The 25,838-nt window shown below is 41.7% G+C and overlaps 1 protein-coding gene across 3 annotated transcripts in view; it reads right to left on the bottom strand.

Moving 5' to 3' along the window:
- RXYLT1 (ribitol xylosyltransferase 1) overlaps positions 1–25,838 on the bottom strand; it is a 47,260-nt gene that overhangs the window by 2,363 nt on the left and 19,059 nt on the right. Inside the window, exons 6-7 of one of the 3 annotated variants that reach the window (XR_013928882.1) lie at positions 19,052–25,838; positions 1–18,330 (exon numbers count right to left, since the gene is read on the bottom strand). The exon at positions 1–18,330 is cut by the window's left edge and continues 2,363 nt beyond it. Coding sequence is in view for 1 of the 3 variants with exons in the window: in XM_080391866.1 (XP_080247992.1) it covers positions 25,421–25,838 (418 nt within the window). In the remaining 2 variants the exon portion in view is untranslated. The other 2 variants (XR_013928883.1, XM_080391866.1) reach the window with 2 other exon arrangements.

The raw sequence follows: 25,838 nt of genomic DNA, 5'->3' as shown, positions 1-25,838 counted from the left end.
ACAAAACTGATGTGTAAGCAGGCCAGCAGAGCAGCCAGGAGGAAATGGGGTGCCTGACTACCTCTGTGCATTCAGTATGAAGCTGTAGCACAGGGTCCTGGACTCCATTTGGGGGCTCAGACATCCAACATTAAGCCCCGCGGTGCTTAAGTTTGAACTTGTTGTATAAACCAGGGGTCCTCAGACTTTTTAACCAGGGGGCCGGCGCGCGGATGCAGTGGCAGGCAGTCATCTGCGGATGCTTGGTTCCCCCCCCAACCCCCCGCAGGGGGGTCTGTAAATACCGGGGGCCGGACTGAGGACCCTGGGGGGCTCTACCCAGCCCACGGACTGTAGTTTGAGGACCCCTGGTATAAACTGTAGACATTAAGCCTTTTGTTTCCTTTTCTTCTTTCTTTGGCTAACCAGCCTCTGTTTTCTGGATATGTTTAATTACAGGTCCAGAACATCAATTTGCTGCTCAGATGAGTCTGATCCTCTGCATGCCCAAAAGCAGGGATGGAGGGGATGGTTAGGTTAAGCGGACAAGTGTGTATGCAGCAAGGTTAGGTATCTGGCTGTCCTAGTTTTGGCTGGGATAGAGTTAATTTTCTTCTTAGTAGCTATCCCATCCCAGACAAAACCAGGACACTGGCCAACTATTTAGTCCTATTCTAGGACAGGACTGTGCCCAGACTGGTATTTAGAACTAGACTGTCTCTTTTCATGGATTTTCATTACTTTGCCAATGAAACACAGGAGTGATTCTTCTGTCTTTAGTGTTAAGCAAGTATTTACTTACCTTCTGCTAGAACAATGCCCTGGATAAGTCACCATGAAGAGCAGGTACCAAAATAGAAGGAAAATTTTATTTGGCCTTTATATGTATATTCCAAAGCTGCTGTAATCATTTGGCATCGTACTGACTTCAAGAAGCTATAGGATTCTGTATCTTGGTGAGTATCTGCATGATGGGAGAAGCTGTGTTTCTTTTATTGACTTCCAGCATTATTTCATTTCATGAATCATTTCAGTATGCAAAGCTGTCATGAAAATTTACAAGCCTAGACACACAGTCCTACTTGTCCTACGTTTACTAAGATGAAAAAAACTAATAATACCTTACGCACATATCAAAAAACCTGTTTGCCTTAGGCAAACAGAATTTCAACCAGCTTGTCTTCCATTAGCTTTTAAAAAAAGCCAGAAAGAGTGTCACTTTTCTCTTTAGCAGTATGTATGTTAACTTGAGAAAAGTCAACCCAGAAACTCTCTGAAATAAAGGCTACAACTTACCTTGGGCTGGGAGGAAAGGGCAGGTACTCTGACGTGGTATTCCTTTATAGAAAGGAATACAAAGAGTCTATATCTAATGTTTAGAAAGCATTTTATCTGAGATGGTTCTGTCACTGCCAGAAATCTCATTAACCTTTTTTTTTTTTAGCATAACAGCTGAAATTTTAATGTGAGTGTGGAATAACTATTCTGAAAACAAACATTTCAAAGTTCATGTATTGCAAAGCTGAAACCTTGGATTTTTGTTGCCACTGACTTTGCCAAGGGAGTGTGAAGCTAATGCCTTTTTACAGAAGGCAGGCTCAAAGGTGAAGAGAAAATTACAATCTGGTGAGAACAGTTCTCTACTTGTCAATATTCTGTGTTGTCTTTGCTGGGAAAAACATATTTTTCACCTTCAGCTATGCTGTCAGTAGCTTATTCACTAGGATATTAAACCAGACATAAGATGGTAATCACAACATCTCGGCTGAACCTCACTGTCAGAATAGAACATGGGGACTGCAGCGCCTGTGTGAGGTGGCTTTGCTGAATCAGGGCTTTTGTACTGTTTAGCTTCGTTTCAGTTACCTGAGACCTCATTTCATTCCCGGTTACTGTGTCCTGCCACAACGCTACAATTTTCATGTTGCTCTTCAGAATTGTTCAAATGTTTTCAAAGTCCAACTTTTATATGCCAGCCAAAAAGTATCTTTTATCTTATATGAGACTAAGAAGTAAGCCCTTTAAATTCTTTTTTTTCATGATGGATTCTTGGTGGGTGAGATGAGACCAAATGGGAAGTGGGACATAGGCTCCTCTCTTCCCAGCACCACACTTCCTCCCTGGAGGGAAAGCTGTGTCGCTTCTGGGGTGACCAGGAGGAGAAGGCAGGAGGTAGCTTTCATAGCTCTGATCCATCTCCCTTCTTTCCAACTGACACAACCACCTTGAGGACCAGAGCCGGTGACTGTGATTTCTGCCCCTCTTGGCACTGGCACTCTGCCCCATAGACAGAGTTCAGTCCCCACTTTGCTGCACCTCTAGGGCTTTTACAACTGTCCCATTCCCCTTACACCTTCCTGTCACACTGTGCCCCCAACAAATTACCTTGTCACCAAGCCAGAGTCAATCTCTCTGTTCCTCTGGATCACTGCCTGTAGCCTGACCTGTCGCTTGGACATGCCATATCTGCAGACCCCTGCTCCCCCAAATGCTGGGAGCCTGGGGGCAGTGGTGGTGGTGGCCCTGTGACCGTCAGCCACAGACAGGGGTCCTGTGTGTTTGGGAGCTGAAAGAGCAAAGGGCTGGGTGCCAAATGGCTGTATTCCAGCTAGGGACATCAGGAGACTCCACTGTCTAGGCAGCCACCTCACGGGTAAGGATGGAAGTGATGGTGGTGGGAGCAGGGATGTCAGGGAGGCCCAGGTCAAAATACGCTCTGTCTGCAATTTTGCAGTGCATGAAAAGTGGCTTAGATGATGAAAACTGGAAGTCCTTTATTGCTGAAAGTAATAAGAAAAAGTTTAAAATACCAGAGCCTATGATTTTGTTCCATTTTTTAGTCCTCAAAAAGAGGAGTAAGTAGATGGTCATACTGCTTGGGCACTTGGGCTGAACCCTGGCAGGTGAGGCATCAAATGGGAGGTAAAGTCACATTTTTAAAAAATCTATGTTGCATAATATATGAATAGAAAAAGAAATGTGATTCAGCATGGTTACTAACTTTAATGGAGAAGACAACACATGCTTTAAAGAAGGAATTCCTCAAGGTATAAAAAAGAGACTGCTTTACGCATAGTCCTATGGCAAAGTTGTTTGTTAAGGGTTATTGCATGTCATATTTAGTCCACTGTATCCTGTAATTTTCTCAATATGAAGAGTTACTTAAAGCCGTCTGATGATAGAAAGATGAAGTAGAGGAGGAATAAGATCTTGCAGTACAATTTAGAGAAAGAGACAGCCACACCTTTCTGAGTGGTTGATATTCTGGGGTTTATGTACAGCAGCACAGCCAAGTCTCCAATGTGCTTTTGCGTAAACCCACTGAAAGTCTTCATGCACAAGGGTTAACTGAACTTTTTGAAATGAATATTTATTATTTTCTCTGCTTCTCTATGATCCTTGGGGAACTTGTAATGAAGGAGCACATAGGAGAGAAAGGTAACTTTATTCTCTGCTACTGCAAGACCCTCATAAACAGCTTCAAAGTAAGATGAAAATGCTTTGTGCTCAGCCACCGATAAGTTTAGCGCCACTGTGTTCAAAAGGATCCTACTGCAAGTTAAGCTTTAACTCACAGAGGGGGAAAAGTCTCATTTTATGTGGGTGTCATTAATTATGGCAAGCACACGCAATAAGCTCCTTTTTTATAGATGACTCATACCGTGAGGACAAATAAGAGACTCTTCCTCAAAGTACCAGGTAAGAAGAAGAGACTGCTGTGCCTCAGCTAAAACTTCATTAGGATATTGATGTAGACTTTTTTAACTGAGTACACAGTGATGTTAGGTGCTTTATCCCAGCATCTTTTCATATTTTAATAACTTCCTTCTGTAGTGGGAGGAATTAAAGAAAAAAACCCTTTCAGGAGAGGCTCCAGAGTTAGATGAAGAACAGTTCCTCTTTTTCCCAAGAGCAGGCTTCACTTTTTTTCTTTTGCTGCCCTCTCCACTCTGTATTTTCCCTTTTGATGGGTATTTGCAACTCCACAGGCACACACCTGCCATTCGTACTCTCCAGGTACCTGATAAGCCCAAGTCATCAGGTCTGGAAAGTCAGTGCAGCCCCTCTTCTGACCCTTTCTGGCCCATATCTGTCCCACTACACACATACCCTGTCCTCTTCTCTCACTGTGTGTAAAAAAGGATCATCTTCCCCTGAGAGGGGAGGAAGCATGTTCCACTTTCTAGGGGCCAGGGAGGTCTTCTGCTACTTGCACTAAGTTGCATCCATCACTGTAGCAGCCACCATTCCTGCTCCAGTGGTGCAGGGACAATGGGTAGGTGAGGAGCTGGGTAGCATGGGTAGTCTGTGTCACTTTCCCGACCTGGCTAGTCTGGTGGGCAGAGGCTAAGCCACCTCTGACAGATACAAACCTGCAGAACCAGGTGCATCCATCCTGCCAGAGGGCTTGAATACACCTGTGGACCAGTGCCACTTTCTGCTGGGCTACCCAAGTTGCACGGAGCATAGCAGCAGTTGGCTCTCTCCAGAGTAGGGCACAAAGCAAGGCAAAGCACTGTAGGGAGCAGGGAGCTTTGGCTGACTGCAAACTGATGTTCTGAGCGAAGATGACAATGCAGATGCACCCAAGGCATCCTTCAAGTAACTGGCTACAAATCACAAGCCTTGGAGCACAGTAGCACAGGCTTTGCTCATCAGAGGGCAGGCCAGGGAGCACACGGCTGGCTGTATTTACCAAGAAATGATGGCACTAACCAGGTGACTAAAGGAAGCTCCAACTTGAGGAACAGTTCAGAGGAAGCAACAAACCTTGAACATAAGGAGGGACACAGGCACTTAGTATCTGCAGTATGTACTCGGCCCCTACCATGGCACCTCCTGAGCATCTGAAGCTTTCTCTGTGCTGGTTCTTGCCAAGGCATGGTGACAAGAGGCAAATTCTGCAATGCCTCATTTAGGAACAGCGATCAGACACACAGAAGTCATGTCTTCAGTTTTAGTTAGTGCTTTGGCCCCAGGAGGACACCAAGCCACCACTGTGTGCTTTCTGTCTGGACTGAGGAGCTGCCAGCCTGGCTGCAGTGTCTTTGCCATACTTAAAGCTGAGTGTGGGTCAAATGATTTACAGGCCTGTGGTGTACCTGGCCCAAGCTGGGGCTGGCTGCGTTCACACTGCATGAAGATACCTTGGGCCTGTGCTAGTATTTGGCTTTCCCTCCACGGAGAGCTTGGAGACAGACTGTATCAGAGTCATGTTGTACGCTCGCATGTGAATAACGGCTTTGTCTCTGTCACGCAGACTAAGCCTTGCTTCAGTTTTAAAATACGCCATAACATGTCTTGTGTCTGCATGTAGCCATTTCTAGCTTGCTTTCTGGAACTGGAGCTCCTGGCAAGAAAGTTAAGCTCTTGCTCATGATGAGCAGCCTGCACTGGGCTGTGCAGGTGTGAATGCAAGCGCTGAGCAGGAGCATCTTCTAACCATGCGGTGGTCATCTAAAAGTCAGGGTTGGAAGCCAGGATTTGGTAAAGAAACTATTCCACCAATTCTCTTTTCCCAACTTCTAAATGACACAAACTCCCAAACTTGTTTCCCGTGGTTTTCCAGAACATTTCTGATTCAGCCAACATCTATTGCTACCTACTGTCTTCTGGTTTCCATTACCCAAAAGGGATCATGAACTTGCAAAGGTTCTATTCTTTCAAGATCTTCTTTCCATGGATGGACTTGTAAATTCTCTGATGGTTCTTGACAACTCAGCAGTCATTTTCATTACACAAGGAAGAAAGAAAATTCATTGAGGGAGACAGGAAGAACAGAGAGGCTTCCTCCCCTTTTAGATCACTCAGAGCAACTTGCTCCCCAATGGTCTTACCTTGTCCGTGATCTTGCAGAAGGCAATATAATCATAAACTAACAGATGTAAGTGGAACAGGAAGGAAGGATACATTTTATGTCAGCTTCAGAACTAATTGTCTGAAACAGTTGGGAAAGCTGGCCCAGTGTTCAAGCTGTGGATGCTTTTTCCTTTCTTCTTGGCAAGGGCTTGTTTTGATCACCTAGCCTGAGCAAAGAGCTGCATACGTTAATTAGGAACAAAATGTCATCTCTCTAGAACAAAATGTCATCTCACTTGAAAACCACCTGCCATGTGGAAAGTTGTGCCGTGAAACAACATCTATAGCATGAATGCAAATTTAACTGTCTTGAAAATAGAAGCTGAGGGAGAGCTGGCACCGTTGAACAGTTACAGCAAGCCAGCCCAGGCTTGGGTTAGCAGTGTAGCCATACTTGCCAAGTCTAAGTTACGGAAAGCCTGTGGCAGAACAGCAAACTGTCATCAGAGCTCCCAGTTCCTAGGCTGAGGCTCTCTCCACCATCTCCATCTTCCTCATGCTAACAGCTACCTGACCGTTCCCTGTGTTTAATTTGACCCTGTGCTTGTGAAACAAGAATGTCTCCAGTGCTAAACCGCTTAAACTTCTTCTGCAAACACTGATGAAGGGCAGAGCTTTGCCCTCCGCTTCAGTGGGGGCCGGTTACTGAGCTGTGAGGGAGGGAACAGGATGAGCTAAGAGCAACATGCTTGGTCCTTGATATGCCCAAGGCTGGAGGCCAAAGGCTTTTAAGCACCGAGGTGTGTCACTGTGAGATCACACGTATCCTGTCATAATTTACAGCAGGCTTAGAGCATTAATCTCTAAAGAATACACAACATGAAGAATATTTCTAAGATGAGGAAATCTACTGGATTTCTCAGTTTAAATCAGATAAATATAATATTTTGAAACAGAGCTGAAAAATAGTAATGATAAACTGACTGACTTCCCAGCCAGCCTTTTTCTCTACAGAGACATAACAGCAAGGGACTGTGGTGGCTCCTTGTCAGCCAAAAGTGACATGCATCCCCTCCTGTAAGCACCACTGCTGGGCCAGGGATGCCAAGGGAAGCATCCCTTTCCTCCAGCTGCCTGTGCAGTCTGCTGTCACCCATTAAGCCCACCCTCAGGAGGGCTTGCTTTTCATCTCTATAAGTGAAATAACAAACCTTTCTTGGAGGAATGGGCAAATTTTGCTGGTGGAAAGAAAATGTTTACTTTGAACACTAAGCAGCAGTTCTGGTGCATGCAGGTAGGACTAGGCTTATTAGCTGACTGAGAACAGAAACTGTAAGTAGCACAAAGGCCTACAGTAACCAGTCAGAAAAGTGGTTTTTAATCAGCCAGATTGAAAAAAAAAATAAAAATCAGTGCATTGTTAAATGTACTATCACTAAGATACAGTAAAACGTTCTGAACAGTGTTTCTACCAGAAAGGACATACTCCTTTTTCTTCCTCCACTTCAGGATGATGTGACTTTTTCTCCCATTAATGTCATTTAAGAGACTCCGCTGAGCAAGAATTGAGTTTGAATGCTTTTCAGTGCTAGCTTAAAGCTCACTTTCTTTACACCATTACCAACATACTCCTGGTTATTTCAAACTGTCTTAGCCTGGGTGTTTTCTGTAAAACTTTGCTTTAATCTTTTCCTGTGACTGGATTAAGATAAAAATGCCTCAGGAAGTACAGCCGATGAGAAACACAGAATATGGTGTTTCTACAAGAGTCAATGCAGCATTTCTCGTGGCACTACACTGATTAGTGTAATATAATCTTCTCAAAGAATGGTTCAAAAGTTGCTGACAAATGAAAGACCATTTGGAGTTTTGACTAGCAGATGTGGTTGATTGATAGACACAGGATCCTGTTTTGCCAGCAGAATAAAAATACCAACTCTAATAACCTTTCAAGCTCGTTTTGACATTCATCTGTGAGAGTAAAGCTCACATGTTGTTGATTTAGTGATATTCTATAAAATATGGGAGTCTCAGTGCCAAACCAGGATGATAACTAGTTCATCCTCAGAATGCTGAACCCACAATGTCAGACTATAGTAATTTTTTTCTAGCAAAAAAATAAGTAATTTCTAATATCTTATTTTAGCACAATGAATCTTATTATTGTCATAATCATGATTATTATCAATTATATATTATTATTCAGCTATGCTAACATTTTTCTAAATATTTGGTTACAGCTCTGGGAACCTGATGTTCTGCCTTTGACCAGGAATAAAAAGCTGTTGAAAGAAAATGATCAAAAGCAAGCAACAGATGAGTGTAGGTTCTAGAACGGCTTGACACCGTGCCAGTTCCTCCTTTATTTTTGTAAACATACTGGCTCCTGGTCCCTGAGGGATACTTGTTGATGGAGTATTGACTCTGGATAATAATTCCCTTTTTCAGTGTGACTTACATGAAAACAATGCTCATTATATTTACGATGATATCCCACATCATCTGGATGTTAGAAAAGATTGACAATCTCTAAGTAACACATAGAATACCCAGCAAAATGTAAACTGAGTGCCTCCTACTAAAGGCAGAAGTGTATGAAGAACTCAAACATTACAATTCATTCATTTCTACAGTTTATCTTATAGTGTTTACCCTGAGAATACCAAGTGCTTGGGGATATGGCATCACCAGTAAATTATGACACTAGCCTACACTAATACTCATACTTATTAAGGCTGAGTTATTAAGAAAAAGCTACTTTGATCTCCCAGGCTGATCTGCTGCATTATGCAAAGCATGAGATTTCAGGAATTAATGGCTGCTTAAGGTCCAGTAGTTCAGACTGAAACAGAACATGTTTTTCAGAAAAAGGTCCAATCTTGGTTAAGTACATTCAGTGCTGGAACTTCCCCCAAACCCAGACAGAGTTTTTTCTGGGGGCAATCACCAAAACCTGCAGCGCTGGCTGAGATGCTGCCCCACAGCAAACAGGCTGCTTATGGCCAAAACACTGTCAGTATAACCTAAAAACTATTGCTTTTTTGTTGTACAGTCCTTTCTCCTCTCCTTTGCAAGATGAAGTTTTTGCACAGCTAGAACCCCCTGATACTGGATGTAGTATTTCACTAGTTAGAAAATCATAATTTCTAATACTGAAGAGTTTCAAGGCTATTTAATTCTGGCTTTATGAGTTTTCTATTTATATCACTCACACCAAAATCCCTCACAGTAATGCTGTTTTTTCTCCCTGCATGTTACAGACAGCTGTTTATGTGCTGGTGGTTGTGTCTACCAAAGTGTTATGGTGATCTGTGGTAAACACCAACTTGCAAGGCTCTTTCTGCCTTTACAGAGCACTGGTCTAGATGTAACCATGGCAATTTATTTTCAAGCTGTTAGTGACTCAGAGAGAAATGGTGACGTTTGACACAGGGACCTGCTCCATTTTCCTTTTTGCCCTCTCTATTTCCTCAGCGGGCCATAAGCCATCCTTTTATTAGCCTAATCACCTGAATCATCCTACAGGTTTGAAAAACACCAAGTAGGCAGAATTTGTGTTCTTAAAGGAACAGCTTTAATTCCTCTTACAATTAATTTCTTTCTTCTTTCTTTTATATTCCTTGGCATCTAGATCAGTTCTTGTTCTTGGCATCCTGAGCTCAGGTGGAACAAGTGCTCATTTTTTCTTTCTTTTTGCCAGTGTGTGATGGGGACTGGGGGCAAGGAGAGGAGCCAGAAGCCAGGACTGACCCTGGCACTGGCTGTGTCTGCACCAACAATTCCCATACCCTGGGGACTGACTGTGGAAGAATTTAATCTTCCTCTGATTATAGAGGTACAGAGAAAGCTTTAGAGTGGTCTCAATATTCCTCTGCTTTCCACGCTCTTCCAAGGATGCAGGCTGTGCACAGCGTCCATGGTACATGGCCACCAGCTCAGCCTTCCTTGCTTACTCAGCTTGAAATGCATCCATCCTTGCCTTGGCTGGCCCCAGGAACCCCTCAGCACCCTACTGCTACCTGCTCACCCCACACAAGATGATTTTCTTTGCTCTTTCTGGCAGAACATGCACCTCAGGAGAGCTCTTCTGCTTGGCCAGCAGCTGCCCTTGGTCATGCCCCACGCAGGGTGTCCAGCTCCAAGGTTACTACCTATGTGTCCCATCTCATGAGCTTACCTAGTGAACACTACAGCCAGCAGTCAGCCTCGCTGTTGTTTAGTTTAATAGAACTGCGTAGTTTTCAGATGTGAAGGTTAATCTCAGGCTTTCTCAGGATACCCATCAGATCTGCTTCATTTGGTCTACTCAGGTCTTTTTATTCCATTGCATGGATCAGTCGTTATCTGCGAGAGCTTTCTGAAATAAGCAGCTTGAATTTATTATGTAAATATTTTTTAGATAAATGAGTTTTATACCAAAATACGCATTGAAAGAAGATTTCCAGAAAAAGACACATACATTTTCCTTTGAAAAGCACCATGTCATAAAGTGCTGTTTTCCTCTGGTGGAAAGGTGTCATGAAAACTGGCCTGGCTACACACCATTTTTCTAAATAGTCATCATGGAAATGCTCTATTTGCGGATTTTGGGGTAAAAAGAAACATAAAGCAACTGCACTTCACTATTCTTAATTGAGACCAGCCTGTAACCACTGATAAATGTCTTTTTATCTGGAAAAACCTGTAATCTAATATCTTAGCAGTTTTGGGGATTCCCAAAAAGAAAAGGATAGTACAAAAAATCCTCTTCTGCTATGTATTTAATGATCTTTATAAATCCTAATTATAAAACAGTTCTGGGAATGCTCTTCATGTGCTAAAGTGGTTCCAGGCACAAGCCCCTTACCTGAGCTGAGCACTAGCAGGGACAGCTTGTGTTTCTGCTCCTTAGAAACACAAAGGCAGAGAACATCTCTCCCAGTGTTTTGCAGTCTTCTTGATACCATGGGCATATGTCTCAGTTTCCCAGGAGTTAAACATTAGTAAATGTGATCATCAGAGGAAAATTACTGGAACAAATGTGACTAAATGGTTCCAGCCACCTGCTGCTTTGAGGCAGGCATCAAGCTTATATAAAAGTAAGATGCAAATTCCACCCTCTTTTAGGACAAAACAACCTTTAAGAACACAAGGTGTTGCCGCAGTTGTCACATGTCTCTGTGTGATCTTAACGGAGGATAATACTGCTCTTTCTAGTCATAGCTGCTCAGGGCATCGTAGGGGAAAATCTCCAGACCAAGCAGGATGCAAGTGCTTTTGTGCATATCCCTTCCCATTCGCATTCATAGGCAAGTTGCTGTTGATGAAATACCATGGATCTGAGGTAGATAGTATGTTCCCAGTGTACGAACAGAGGACCCCTTGCTGTGTAGAAGCAGCTTTTACATGTATGACCTGGGGGATTAGGTGCTGAAGAGAGCTGAGCAAAGGAGAGTTTGAGAAATAATTCTGTAACTACACAGGCTGGTAGTCTAGAATTGCCAAGTGCTTTTCGCAATGCTTTGCTACAGTGCTGCCATTTATTGTCTGGCATGGCTACGATGCTGGGATGAGGTGACAAGTAAGAATAGATGCTGCCTAGCAGATGATGCCAGCTCCATGTCTTCTGAGGGTACTCCTGTGTAAATAACCACATGCACATTTACTCAGGGGCACAAAGAGGGAATTGGGAAGGTAACTATGAATGCAGTTCCTAAAATGGAGTATTCTGCTGTTTTCAGCAGATGATACTGGTTCTGTTGTGAGGTAGACTAGATATATTTCCCCGATTGTTCCTTTCTTGCTGAATGTAACTCTTCTTGGAATAAAAGAGGTTCTACCAGATCATCAAACCACATATTTGTCTCAAACTTGCTATAATTAAGGATCGCAGTATTGCTTTTTTATTGCTAAAATAGAAACTAGCTAAAGCTCTGTTCTCCACTGTTTGTGTTTATTTAGTTTCTCCAGCAAACCAGTACTTTCTGTGAAAAGACTGTGGGGGAAAAAAAGGGTGAGCAAGAGCTCATCTACTTCCAATGAAAGGAATTAAACATTACTTTTTAAAAATAACCTCTGAGGACTTTTTCCTCATTCCTGATTCAGCTTTCAGTAGGAGAAGTATGAACCAGAATTACCAGCCAGAAGTACAACTGGAACAAAGTTGGGTGATAAACAGGGAATGGATGCAGGAGCACAGCTGGCGTCTTCTTTGAGTCCGTATTGCTCCCTCAGATACTTGCAGTGAGAGACATACAGGCATGTGCTCTCTACAGTGCCACCCATGTGACAAACTGACCATCTGCTCTATTTACCTACTGGTAATCCGGACTGATTAGTCTAAACCAGAGTTCACAAAGATCTCATGCTGTGTAATGCCTGTTATAACCCTTCCTTTGTTGTTCCAAGTGTTGTTTCTCCTTCCTGTGGCTGCCAGGGATGTTTAAACTGTCACAGACTTACTACTGGACCTGTGGTGCAGAAACAGTTCTTCAGGAGTCGGGCCAAAACCACTTGTACGTGGGGTGTTGTGGTAAGCTGTAAGGCCTTGTCTGGTCACTGGCCTTCTCTAAACGCCATTATGTTCACTGCAGCCTTGGTGGGCTCAGTTCCCAGTGAACAGGAAGGGATGACTAGGTAAGACTGGTCTTTTTCTATTGCTATGAAGAGACACGCTTTTGGGATGATTCCAGTGCAACTTCTCACCAGTGTCTCTCGGAAATCACACCTGGCAGCGGTGAAATTCATGTGATAACTGCATTGAAGCGAAAGCTCCTCGATTTTCTCTACCTGAAATAATATGAATAGCAGTCAGCCATGAAAAGCCACCACTGGCCGTTCAAGGGCAGCAAGATGCTCAGGGAAGGTAGGCAGCAGAAGCCGTTCACCGGCTGTGGCCAGGGCAGAGTTAACCTTCTGCATAGCAGCCCCTATGATGCTGTGGTTTGGATTTGTGGCTAAACCTGTGTTGATACTACCAACATTTTGGCTGTTGCTGAGCAGTGCTTGCACAGTGTTGATGTTTTTTCTTTTTCTCACTCTGCCCCTTCCCCTGCAGTGAGTAGCGTGGGGGTGGGTAAGAAATTGGGAGGGGACACAGCAGGGACACCTGACCCAAATTTGCTATAGGGATATTCCTTGTGATATGTCCTGCTTACCGCTGAAAAAGGGGGATTTTGTCTTCCAAAGCAGCTGTTCCTCGGAGACTGGCTGGGCATTGGTCTGCTTGTAGGAGACTGAATAATTGCTGTTGCATTACTTGCTTTTTCCTCTTTCCTTTACTTATTAAACTATTCTTGTCTCAGCCTATGACTGTTTTCACCTTTTCTCCTCCTGTTCTCTCCCCTGTCCTGCTGAGAGGCTGTGTGGGTGCTTAGCTGCTGACCGTGGTCAACCCACAAGTGTCCATGTCTGTGGTTCTCTTTATGCGGATGTATCAGACAGTGCTGATAAGTACTTACCTGAGACATGGCTTGGCCTTCAGATGGTTTGCAGAGCTCATCATTTTGTGTACCTTGATGCTGTGCATCATGTAGCCTCTGGAGAATTATAGTTAGCAGGATTGCAGGGATGACCAAAAGCACCCTGTTCATCAGTGGTCCATCTCGTACCATAGTTTACTGTCCGTGTCTCCATTACAATCTGTAATCAGAAATCATTTTATATTTCATAGGCCAAATAACTTGCCACCTGGCCAGCTGGTGGTATGTTTTATTGATTTGCTGAGCTGATTAGATTTCAGCCATGGTTCACATCCAGATGGATTTCAGATAACTCCTGATCTGTGGCTAGTAAAGCAGTAAGGATTACCTGCCTTCAGAGGCACTGCCTTACCAAAGGTTCTTCATAGTGCATCTGCTGCAAATATGTATAAAGGATCATAAATGAGTACAGAGTTATTTAGGAGGGTTGATCACAAAATCAATAGTCAGTCATAAAATATTAATTGATTGTTATTAATTGTGATCCAAGGCATTTCCAAAAAAGGGTGGTTTGCTGTTATTTTTGCTGGTTACGCCAGTCTACAACAGAGTCACAGAAGGATCCACATGCTGAGGTCGTTGCCACATCTTTCCTTTTCCCTTTTTCTAGGTTTTTATTTTCCCTGTATGAGAAGTTCTACGTGTAGTAGAGCTCTCACCTTATTTTGCTGTATCTGATGTTGGACAACTCATCAGGCAAAGCAATCATTGCTTTGCACAGATTGAAATGACCAGACTCGGAATGGATATAAAAAACTCACTGATCTAATAAAAAGCCTTCTCCTCAAATGGTGCCAATAACTACTGTTGCAGGGTAAAGCTCATGAAAAAGTTGTAGACATCAGAAGTTCCAGGTACTGCTGTGCCTTAACAATTAGTATAAACAGACAGCATTTCATGACACTGACTTGGATTGGTTCAGCTAATATTTTGAAAATGGCTTCATTCTTATCCTTACTTTAATAATCACTGTCACCAGTGGTTATGAGACCCAGAAAGCAAAATGTTGCCTCTTTGAAGATTACAGTTACTGTGCACCAGATGATATGTGATTTCCTGAAGTATTTGCAATATTTTGCATAGGTAATTGTTATTAGTCTTGGCAAAAGAATTATGAACCAGGATATTATAAAAATGACAGACCATCCCTTGCAGACTTTCCAACAACTGTCTCTTCTTTCTCTGAAAGACCTCAGATGACGACAAAAATCCAAAGAGCAGGCAACTGAAACTCTCAGACAGAATGATTATCAACAGAAATAGCTGCCAAAATCCAAAGTTTGGCATTGAACTTGCTGGGAATTTTGCCATTTTCCAGCCAGTAGAGTTGGATCTTATTTGGGATAACACATATACTTCATATTTTTCTTGAGCTCCAAGTCATCAGTGCAGGTAGCATGTACCATTCAGAAGACTCACTGCTTGATTCAAGAACTCCCTTGTGGACTACTTGGAGTTGTTTGTGGACAGCCTTCCCCAAGGGATACGGAATTATGGGATGCTGCGAATATGAAAGGTGGCCCAGAACTTCAGTGTGTGACCAGGCCTCCTTCCCTTCCACTGCAGCTCAGCAGACATGATGTGAGGTCTTTGGCTACCCACATAGCATCTTTTCAGCTAATTGTTCAACATATTGATGATCTGCAGAAGCATCTTCTCATGCGCAAAAAGTTTCTTGTCAGTAGGAAGCTGCTTAAATTGAAAACCAAAATAGATTTATGCAACTTCTCACTTGTGACTTCTGTTCCCTTGTGAATCTTGAAGGAGACTGAAGTGTCTCAGTGTCCAAGGACCAATGACTTGGCTGAGGTCTGTTTGCCAGATCTAATCATAGGAAAGTATTGGCAGAAGTTAGCTCTGGACTGTGAAATTTGCCTGCCTTAGGGACACTGGCTCACTATTGTGATTCTGCTCCATGGGACGTTCTTAGAAGGCGTTCATTATGGGCATGTCTAATGATGTATCAACACCAGGTGCATACAGTGATTTGGTATATTTTTTGCCTATGTGTACCTGTCTGGTTCTTTTCAGGGTGACTGGGTTATTATCAGAATGATATTTGGTGTTTCTTTGATGACTAGCACTGGGCAGCAATATAAATATTGCCTGTGGAATTAGTGGGACACCACAGCATCTGTTGTTACATCCTCACATTTTTGACCTGCATAGCCATTTGAATTACTGTAAGTGTTGAATCAGTAGCAAACCGGAGCTTTTCTAACATGCACCATTTCAGTATGCCAGTAACACTGCAATATTGTGTTAAAGAGAGGTGTACTGAAATTTTGCACAGAATTCTCCTCTAATCATTCTGAAGTTGAGGTAGAAGATAGTTCAGGAAGAGATAAAATATTTATTCAAACTTGTTAATTAAAATATTATAAATATTTCCTTCTTTAATCACCAAAATCAAATACAGCATTACAGTTTAGCCTGTAATCTTATCAGACACATTGCTTCTCTTCTGTTTTGCTCTTTAGGGGCTGGTACTCATCTAAAGTGCTCAGATTTTGTATTCCAGTTCACCCTGTCATCAACAGCCTTGACAATGAATGACCCCAGATCTTGCTTCTGCAAAACTGGAGTAGCAGAACTCGAAGCCACTGCCAGAGCCCCTGTGTCCCTGTGGTTGTTTTCAGTGCTTCCGATTTCACTCCACTTCCGCCCCCATGCCATGCATTTACTGTTTAAATAAAACCTATTTGTTTGGAGATCTCGGCTCCCTTCAGAGTCTATGTATCTAGTTTCAACAAGCCCAGCCCAGAAGGTCAAGTGTGTCTGGGATAAACCCACAGAAAATCTACCCAAATCCTCAGTGCCTCAGCCACTGGCAGTCTTTTGTCTCTGGCAAGAATGCATTTACACTGTATTATTGAGTCGCTTCACTTGGTAACTACGGAAACAGTGGCCTCCAGGATATACACTTAATATGGGTACTGGAAGTATCACACTGCCAAGTTTCTTAGAGTGGGTAGTGAACCTACTGTTTTGGGCAGTGCTTGAAGATATTTGAAGCAGACCTTGCTACTGCCGTCCCCTATCCTCATTTGTCCCATGCTGTTGGAGCCTCAGGTTTCTGTTCTTCTGCTGCTCCTTCGATCTCATCCCCTCGCCCATCCATGTGAAATGCCAGCTACAAAACCTACCAATAAGTTTCACCGAAACTCAGACTACTCTGTGATTGTGGGTGACAAGTGAGAAAACGTGAGGTTGAAAACTTTTTTCTTTTTTTTTTCGTGTGTGCAGTTTTATTTGTTTCTTAGCAACTTGAATATTTCTTTGTCAAGTGTTGCTGGAAGTCCATAAAATATAAGTAAGTAAGTATATTTGTCTCTCTTTTCCACCTACTGAACTGCTGTAAGTCAGCCATCCAACACACCCTCCCCATGAATGCTACATTATGGTTGCCACGTTAAGCACCTGAAAAATTGTTAACAAAGTTTTTGAAAGATTGATACTTCTTGTACTGACATTAGGTATATTAAAGTATATTAGGTATGGTCATTCCAAGATCATAACTAAACAATGGCTCCCTTCAGTATCATCCGTTACCTCTATTTGTAGCAGAAGGTAGTAGAAGGATAGCCCTGATCATGAGTAGGCTTTGGGGGGGGTGACTACACCATACGACTTTGCAGGCTGAGGAACCAAAATTAGCCAAAGCCCAGAGAGCTGCTTCTAATGAAAGCTCAGAGCAATCAAGGCTCTGGAGAACAGGGCGTTACTGGTAGGATGTGGATTCAACAGGGAGAAGCTATGATCCTTTGATAAAACAATTTAATGTTGCATGAAGGAGGTTCAGTTAATAAGGGAAACACTAATTAAAGTCAACAGAGAAAAAGGGGGAGGTTGGTAGTTGCTGTATGCAGCAGAAATATCTTGCTGATTATAGGCCCAGAAGCAGGTTAAGTGCTTGATGTATGTATTAAACAGAAAAACACTATGTCCAGTTGTCAGCTCTGTTTAAGAAAAATTATTTTTAATGCATTTGTAAACCATATATAAAATCACAATCAGAAAATATAAACCAAGAGTAGCAGTTACTGGGATACCAATAGCAAGGCACACCCAAGCTCGCCAAGTTTGAAAATGTATAGTTGTCCAACACAGGGATTGAATATATAAATTTGAACAACCTGAATCATCAGCCTACTGACCCATCACGGGCAGATCAATACGGTACAGCTTCACAACACCTGCATCCATGGGAGGTGGCAGAGAGCGTGCTATTCTAGAAAAACAGGGAAACTGGCAGAGAAGGGTTTGTGGAGCCAGAGCTAAACTCGGGAATTCCTAAGTTGCTTTTCAGGTACAGTACTCCTGCTGCTCTGTTTCTTTCTAATATTTATATTGCCATTGTGGGTGCGTAGCAAGAACAGGAGCTAGTGGCAACCATGCCAGCTGGGGGACTGCTGTGCACGTCATGCTGCTGCTCCTCATGAGCCCCTCTGGGAGGCTTGTGGACATACCACCACATTTGGACACACGAAGGATGTAGCGTTACAGTTTCCAGATCTAAGCTTATAGCCCTGCACTGGTTTATGCTATATAGGTGCAGCACCTCTCCCTCATACCGGACCAGAGGCACAGAGGTGTGCTGGGCTGGGTTTGGCCAGGACATGGAAGTGCCGTTATGGTCAGTGTTGCAGTGTTCAACTTTGGTGTGTGATCTCTGCGCTGGAGCCCCTCATGCTGACTTACGCATCAAAGTCCCTACAAAAGTGAGTTGCCTTACAGGGAGGGGGGGTCGCAACAGGTGATGGGGCACTCGTGTTTATCTAATGGTTTCCTATAGTATAACCATGGTATACCATGTGAAATACATGAACATCTGGAATGGAGAGAGGAACTCAGGATGCCCGTCCTCTAGGTGGATGCCATAACCAATACACACATATTCGCTATCCCAGCAAATACTAGAAGGTTTTGTGAAGAGTGGGATGACTTTGCATGGAGAAAGGCCAACTCTAGCTTATGCTGACACTTAGTGCATTTTTCATTCTGGAAGCTGAAACATGTGAGTTCAAGTTTTCACAGGTGGGGAAGGGAACAGAGCCCAGTTCTCAGATGTCTTGGAGAAGTGCTCTCATGCCTGAAGAGTGACATGAAAGAACAGGCATAATCCCCTCCTTCTGAGGTGCTGCTTTCTGAACAAAACCAGTTGCCTTTCCTTTTTGAAGACTCCAACCCCAGAGGTGAGCAGCAGGCATACTGTGGGCATGTGTAATGGGCCCCGAGGGAAACAAACATGAGAATACATGGTCTGAGGAGCAACATTTGGCTGGAGATAGGCACGGAGTCATTCAGCCCTGACCAGACCAGGAAACTCAGGGACACGTGGAAGAGCAGAAGTAGAGGGGTTTCCACTGGTGAGAATGTGGGACCTCTGGAGTAACTACCAGGTTTTAAACCAAGGGAGCTCAAAACAGCTGGGGGGCTGGGGGAGAGCCTAGCCTCCACCTTACATCATGCTGCTCTTTGATGATGGAGGAAAAAATAGTAAAATACTTACTACATAGATTTTTTTTAAGTTGTATTTCTTGTTTGTAAAAGCTTTACTAAAAATAAGTAGCAAAAGTGATCTTGTTTCACCACTAACACTGGCAGGCTCCGGGGACGGGACTTCTTGATTTGTCAATAGAGACAAAACAAAACATGTGGGGAGTGTGCATTTGCAATTGAGAAACAAAAAAAGAAACAGTTTTAAGGACCACTTTGTTGTGTTTCACGGCTCCCCAGCAAGCCAAGCACCACAGGCTGTCTAGTAGTATTTCAAAGAATTGGTCCTTTGGATCAATCTAAGCAGAACTGACCTGCCCTAGGTATTACGCTGGATGTGAATATCCTCGTGTGGATTTGGCCCTTGGTGATTTATGTTGTGGGGAACCGACTTCAGATTTCAAAAGTTATGAGCCAATATCTAAGACTTTGGTGTCAAACACCATAAGCTGTCTTCAGATGAAGAGCATTCCTTGCTGTAAAATAGAAAGCAAAGAAATATATGAAGTTAGTCCTCTTTTCTGCTCCTACAAACATAATCCTTTTCACTGAACTTTTAATACAGACAGTCAAAAACCTTAAACAACAGACTATAAATGTTTAAGAAACAAGCACTCAGATGATGTAATATCCTACAGAGAGATATTTTGGCAGCAAGCTGTCTAACAGCAAGAGTTTTGCTAAGGCTGAAATTCAGCAAAAGCCTTATTACATCTACACTGAGATTGGGTACCTGGTAGAAATTCTCCATGGGGATAAGGAAATTATATCCCTGCCAGATAGAAAGCAATTTGCTATAATCTGAAAATAACAATGTGAAAAGAGGGTCAGCTGGGTAAAATCAGTTCAAAGGAAGAAAAAAGCAAAGAAGAGAGACATACAAGAAGAAACAATCAGAGTCTGATTAGAGAGGGAAGTAAGGAAAATTGGTGCTTGTATACTCATCAGATGGTTTATTGTCTCCGGTTTTAGCATTAGTAAGACTACTTAGTTTTCACTGTAAAACAATCACGATAATCTACAATCATTAGCAAAGGGCTGCATTGACAGAGACTGATAAATCACTATGAAATGAATAAATGGAACCCTCCAGCAATAAGGAATATGCATTTGAAGGATGCATACCAGAGAGCACACATCACTGGTTGTCTTAAATCTATGCTGGCATTTGAAGGAAGTGTGAGGCACCATTTAAATTCCTACAGCAATTAATCAGTACCTTCCATTTCCCCTTAGGGGAAACAGAACTATCCTTAATTCTCCATTTTCATGTTCAGAGCGAATGAGTATGGAGATCTGTGTTCAAAAAGAGAATCCCTGAGCTGAAGTCCACTGGGCTGTGTTTGTGGAAATCAAAACTCTCTTGAAATCGAACTACTACAAGCTACCCCATACCCAATGGTAGCAGCCAAAAGATTATTAAAAAGAATTATATAGTTTCTGATGCAATACTTTTTGACTGAGGATATAAATAAATAAATCTTTGTGCTACATCTGAAGTAGCAATTGCCTAACAGAAAACAAAGTAATAAGGCTATAAAAATCTACTACTTTATCTTGAAGTTTAGTTCAGTTACTAAATTTGCTCAGGCTATTGTAACAGTCTAAATTTCAGTGAAATGGCACCTTTCGTAAAATACACATGGTTTCACACATTTTGATGAATAAAAAAGGTTGTTAAATAGTGATACAATCCTGTTCTGAATACGGGACTTCTTCATATTCATCTTGGAATATAGCTTCTCCTGTAAAACTCCTTAACATCAAGCAAGGTTCAAACTTTACTACTGTGCTGCTGTGTTCCACCATTACAGGGTAGATCCTACTGTTCAAATAGTTCAATTGATTCCAGTGTAATGTGATTTTGATGAAATGCTATTTGACAGAAAACATTATTAGTATGAGAAAGAGAAAACAGAAGTAAAAGAGATGACAAATACAATCAGGTTTTGTGATAAAGCCTGTCACAGATTATTTCTTTGGGTCTTTCAAGTTTCTTCAGACAGAGATGGTTTGTCTTCTCTAGCATAGGATTGTTTTCATGTCTCATATAAAATTTCGAGATTTATTACTCCCAGCTTTTCACCATGACAAAGGAATACCCCCACTCCCCACCCACCCCCAGTTAAAAGTAGGAGCAAGGAGATTCAACACAGACCTTCCCCGTGGTCATGTTTCTGAAATGGCAGCTGGGCAGCAGCAGTGGCCGTGTTCCTGTCCTGCCTGAGGTGGACCAAAGACATCAACCCGGCTATCTCACATCCCAGAGGATTTTGTGTGTTGGCATCTAGCACTGAAGTAGCCTCATTGCTGACAAGAGTTGCCACAAATACTAAAATGTAATAAATAAGCAGCCACAGATGTGTCAGCATCTTCTAGGTAAATACTATTTAAGGTGGATCTCCAGCCATGTCCAGGGACTACCCTTGTTCTTCAGAAAATAACTCCATTGAAGAGGGGAAAATATGAAAAGCAAGAAATCGCTTATGTAGAAACCTTGCATTATGGGCACCGAACAAAACTTCTTTCATATAACAAGCTTCAAAATATGACATGTAACAGATTTATGTTGTTTGAATAACTCCATTTGAAAGAATCAGGCTGATTTCAGTCATTCAGAGATTAATTTTTTTCTGTTTGTGGCCACCTGCACAACTTGTGTCTTTCAGTGGGTTGTGTCCTCATCTGGATCTTAGTGAATGACTCATTTCTGTTTGATGTACTTATTCTGCATCTTGTATCTTCTGAAAACACATATTTAATAGAAATTGTGTATACTTTAGTTCTGATGTTTGTTTTAAAAATGCAGGCCAAGCTACAAATGATATATTCCTGAAGATGAAAAAAAAAAAAAAAAAAAAGTCAACCATAGGAATGGCAAATGCAGCCATGTGAAAAACAGAAATTTTGCACTGTCAGTTGGGACTGCAGAATACCAACTATGAAGCAATTTGAAGGTACTTACCTAAAACTATCCTTCTGTGATTAAGCTGCGTAAGACTGGCTGAGACAATGAATCATGTTATTTCATGGGATGCTTGACAAAACACATTTGAAATACTTTTGTCTCTCCCAACGTCAGTCTTTATGAACATGCCAAAATAAACATAATCGTGTTCAACTGTCATTCATTTCTCCCATCCCAGCAGGAAGAACTCCTGGAAATATTTTAGGACGTTATAGTATGGAAGTTGCTTCTGAGTTTGCCCAGCTTTTAGAGTTTATTACTAACATGCAAGGTTTGCCAAGAAGTAACAGGATTTTATTTCTGTGGTTTCGCAAGTGTTTTGGTGAGGGCAGTAAGCCAAGAGAGAAACTGGTGATTCCAGCACACAGCAATCCTACTTAATTGCTGTGAGAAAGGCTTCTAGAAAACTCTTAATTGTATCACTGTTCGTATAAGTTTCAGTCATTTAAAGACAGTATCTAAAAATACCGGAAAACCTAACTAGTGGAAATACACTATCAATCACAACTTAAATGACCAAGAATGGTAAGCAACTGGCAGCCAGATCCTTTGTAAGCCACTTCTTTATCTACAGGATTACCAACAATTACAAAGACAGGTTATATTTCTTTGGAAACACAGCGCTTTCTAGAAGCCAATCTTTTATCAAGTTTAAACATGTATTAACAGCCACTCTTAATGGGTTCATAATTACGTAGGAGAAACAGTTAGACTAAATTGTGAGAAGCCAGGTCTTTTTCTTCTTATAGCAAGGCAATCCAGCTTAATTGTGGTCTTCATCAGCAGGAAATACCTCTCATAATCAAAGCAGTGGAGTTATACATTCTGCATACAAATCAAAGTATGTAAAATACTGCATAATTAGCAATCTGTCTACCTGATGTTACAATTGGCATTCTTGACTCAAGACAGGCTCGGTTCTGTGCAGAATTCCCTTTCCTACAGATAGTACGTGTACTTATAAGAGGCCTCAAGCCCTTGTTTTGTGCTCTGGAAAGCTGTACTTTGCCATTCCAGTCTTGAACCAGCAGGGTAACTGCAAAAGCAGAGCATGCATTCTCCTCTCAGTATTAAACAACTGAATTGATTCTTCATCTTCTCACTGACAGTAGCTAATATCTACTCCTGTCTAGATGCGTCATGCAGGGGATAAACTACCTTTTTCACCAGTGGCTTAACTGCTTCCCTTCTTTTAAACCAGCTTCCTCTACCACTGCTAAGACCTATTCTCTGATTTCTTGCACCTCTCACTGCTTTTCTTTTCTCTGTGTCATCCTTTTTTGCCAAGGTCCCTTTTGTTGTCTTGCTCATTTCTGGATCCAAATAGACCACAGAGTCGACAATTTTTCCAAATGAGAAAAAATTAGAAAGTAAAAACAGGAGAACTACAATCTCCCCTACAAGTTTGACAGTGGAATAGGGAAATAATTGAAATACTAGCAACTTGCCTAATGTGTTAGGAACCTACTTTTATCTGCAAGATGTTCTGCTCTCTTTGCTCCATTAGCACTGAAAATAGGAGACAAGAAAAAAATTCTAGCGATAGTTCCAGTTAGACTGAAGCAGGTGAATCTGAAGTGTTAATAACTGGTTAAGTACAGATGAAATGCAAATTGCATCACTTTGAACTCCAAGAGCAGGCAAACAGCTTCGATGTGAAATTCTGATAAAACTTTGGCACGTCTTGGCCTCCCTTAAGCTGTAATTGCCACATGAGTTTGGAAATTTACAATTTACTTAGAAATGAACACATTAATAGCAGCATGTTTCTTCTACTGATGACCAAGAAACACACTGAACTGTTTTTCAGATTTTGACTTGTATACCATTAAAATTTTTTAGGAGCTGCAGCCTCTTTTATAAGAATCTAGGCCGACTGATAAAAACTTGCTCTCAGCTGTTTTTTACAGTTCCTTGAAATCCTACAGGAATGCCAAGGGATTTGCTGACTACAAGTAGAAGAACACTGCTCCAGATCACTGCCCTGCAGTTTTGTAGCTTCTATGGAAAGATTCTACTGAATTATAGTAATGACATTACACTACTGCAGCTACTCAAGCTTCCTCTAACCCTCTAAGTACTAGTGTACTGCTCATCAGATGGCTACTTCAGATCCTCAGTATGGAAATTTATGGTAAATTTCATCTAAGGTCCACCTCTAAGCAGGGGTCATCAACTCAATGCTGAGTTGTGATAGTTGCACTTCAGACTCCGCTGAACTGAGCATGTTTGCATTGTATTGCAACTGCATGGTGCTTCAGATAAAATGGGTGCACGATAGTCACAGGAAACTAATATTAAGACATACAATTCAGATTACTTGGATTTAGATTACTTGTTTTCTGAGAGTATCTTCTAAGCACATAGAATGCAAGCTCGCAAAAATCCTTGTGTTCTGAAACGTAGCTTATTCCAGATCTCGAGCAGCTACTGTGAATATTGTCCACTGTTAAAAACACCGGGATTTAGTTTGCTATGTTTAGGTTTGTTTTTTTTTTTTTTTTTTTTGGTTTGGTTTGGTTTTTTACACAGAAGGGATGCAAGAAAATTGCAAAAAACACAGAAGTGCTCTTGCATATACATATTCCAGAACTGGACAGTATAATTACACAAATGAGTGTTACTTAGCAGTACAGTTGCACGGGCTTTTGAATTCCTTCAAGAGAAGGAACCCACATAGTACGCTGATATTTAAAGACAGAAAACGGGATAATACACCACCTCTGGTATGCCGATGCTGCGTATACAGTAACACTGCTCAGCCGAACACACTGCAGATAATAGGACACAATCACTTCTGATGTACAAGAACAGCAATGGATCCCTTTGACTACATTTCAGAAAAAACACTGAAGTGGTTTGTTGTACATGTAGCATCACAAACATGCAATGTTATATTTCTGCCATCTTTTGGAGTTGACAAGTTTCAGCAGATCTTGAGAAATCAGGTAAGCTCCAAGTAGGTTCATGTTTAAGGCCTGGTGTTTAGAATGTGCAGCTGTAACTGCAGGTAATGAATGCTCCTGCAGCAGAAATTCTGTAAGGTATGTCCAGGACTAAAAAGAAATGAAACGAAGCAATTTTGATACCTGAATTTAAAGGGGAAATAAACTACTACAAAACATTTCTAAGAAAGAGTTTTCTATTTTTACCTTGAATAAACACTTTTATTCCAGTGTTTAATTAGCTTTATGGTCACTCTCTTGGAAATGAAATGTCAATCAAGTAAATAGTTCACATTTTCAAAACAAGCACTTACCAGGATATATCTTAGTGATTGTGCTAAGCCTGGCAATTTTGCTATAATCATACTTTCTTTCTTTCATCTACATAACAAATCACCCCCTACCATACAGCTTTCATTCTTCTCTTTTCTTCAAACACAACTGTTGTTATCATGCTGGATTTTAACAAGTTCACGTGCTCAAATATATTCTCCTAAAAAAAAATTATCAGGTCACACACCAACATGGAAACTGTAAAAATAGTAATAAAATTGTTGTAATCCTTACAGACTATCATCCTGCTAAGTCAACAACCTCTGAAAATTGTTAAGGATGGAGGGCTATACATAGCTCTTGGCCAACCTAGTGCAATTCCGTTGACTTCAAAAGGAATGCATCCGCCCTGTGAGTTTACTTTTGAATAAAAGCTTCCTTGGAAGGTTAATGGAAATTAAGCTTTCAATCTATTCTAGATTTTCAAAAGGGACAATTTATCCTTTATCACTGGGCAAAAATGAATTTTCCAAGGTATTAATGAATTTCTGTCTCATCCATGCTTTGAAGTTCCGATACCATTCTATAAGCTTTTTCCTCCTTTGAATCTTTTCTTGTAAGCTCATTTTTTTTTCTTTCTCTAGAACAGCAGGAAGCTCTTTCCAGTTTTTAATAAAGATAAATGGAGCCCCCATGGTTTTTAATAATTGTAATGGAGCACTGTGGTACACTGATGAATTTCCACAATCACCCGATGTCATTACATCTTCTATAACAGGTAGAGATCCATATGAACAAGCTTCATAAATTCTGTAGCATTCTGTATTTATTCCCACTGGGCACAATGTCAAATCACTCTGCAGCAAGGCATCTTGATAGTTTTTGAAACTTTCATTTGTTTCTTGAGGCTGCCAC

This window comes from Falco punctatus, assembly GCF_963210335.1.
Source record: "Falco punctatus genome assembly, chromosome: 6".
NCBI classification, from domain to species: Eukaryota; Metazoa; Chordata; class Aves; order Falconiformes; family Falconidae; genus Falco; species Falco punctatus.
This window is presented reverse-complemented; position numbering and strand designations above follow the sequence as displayed.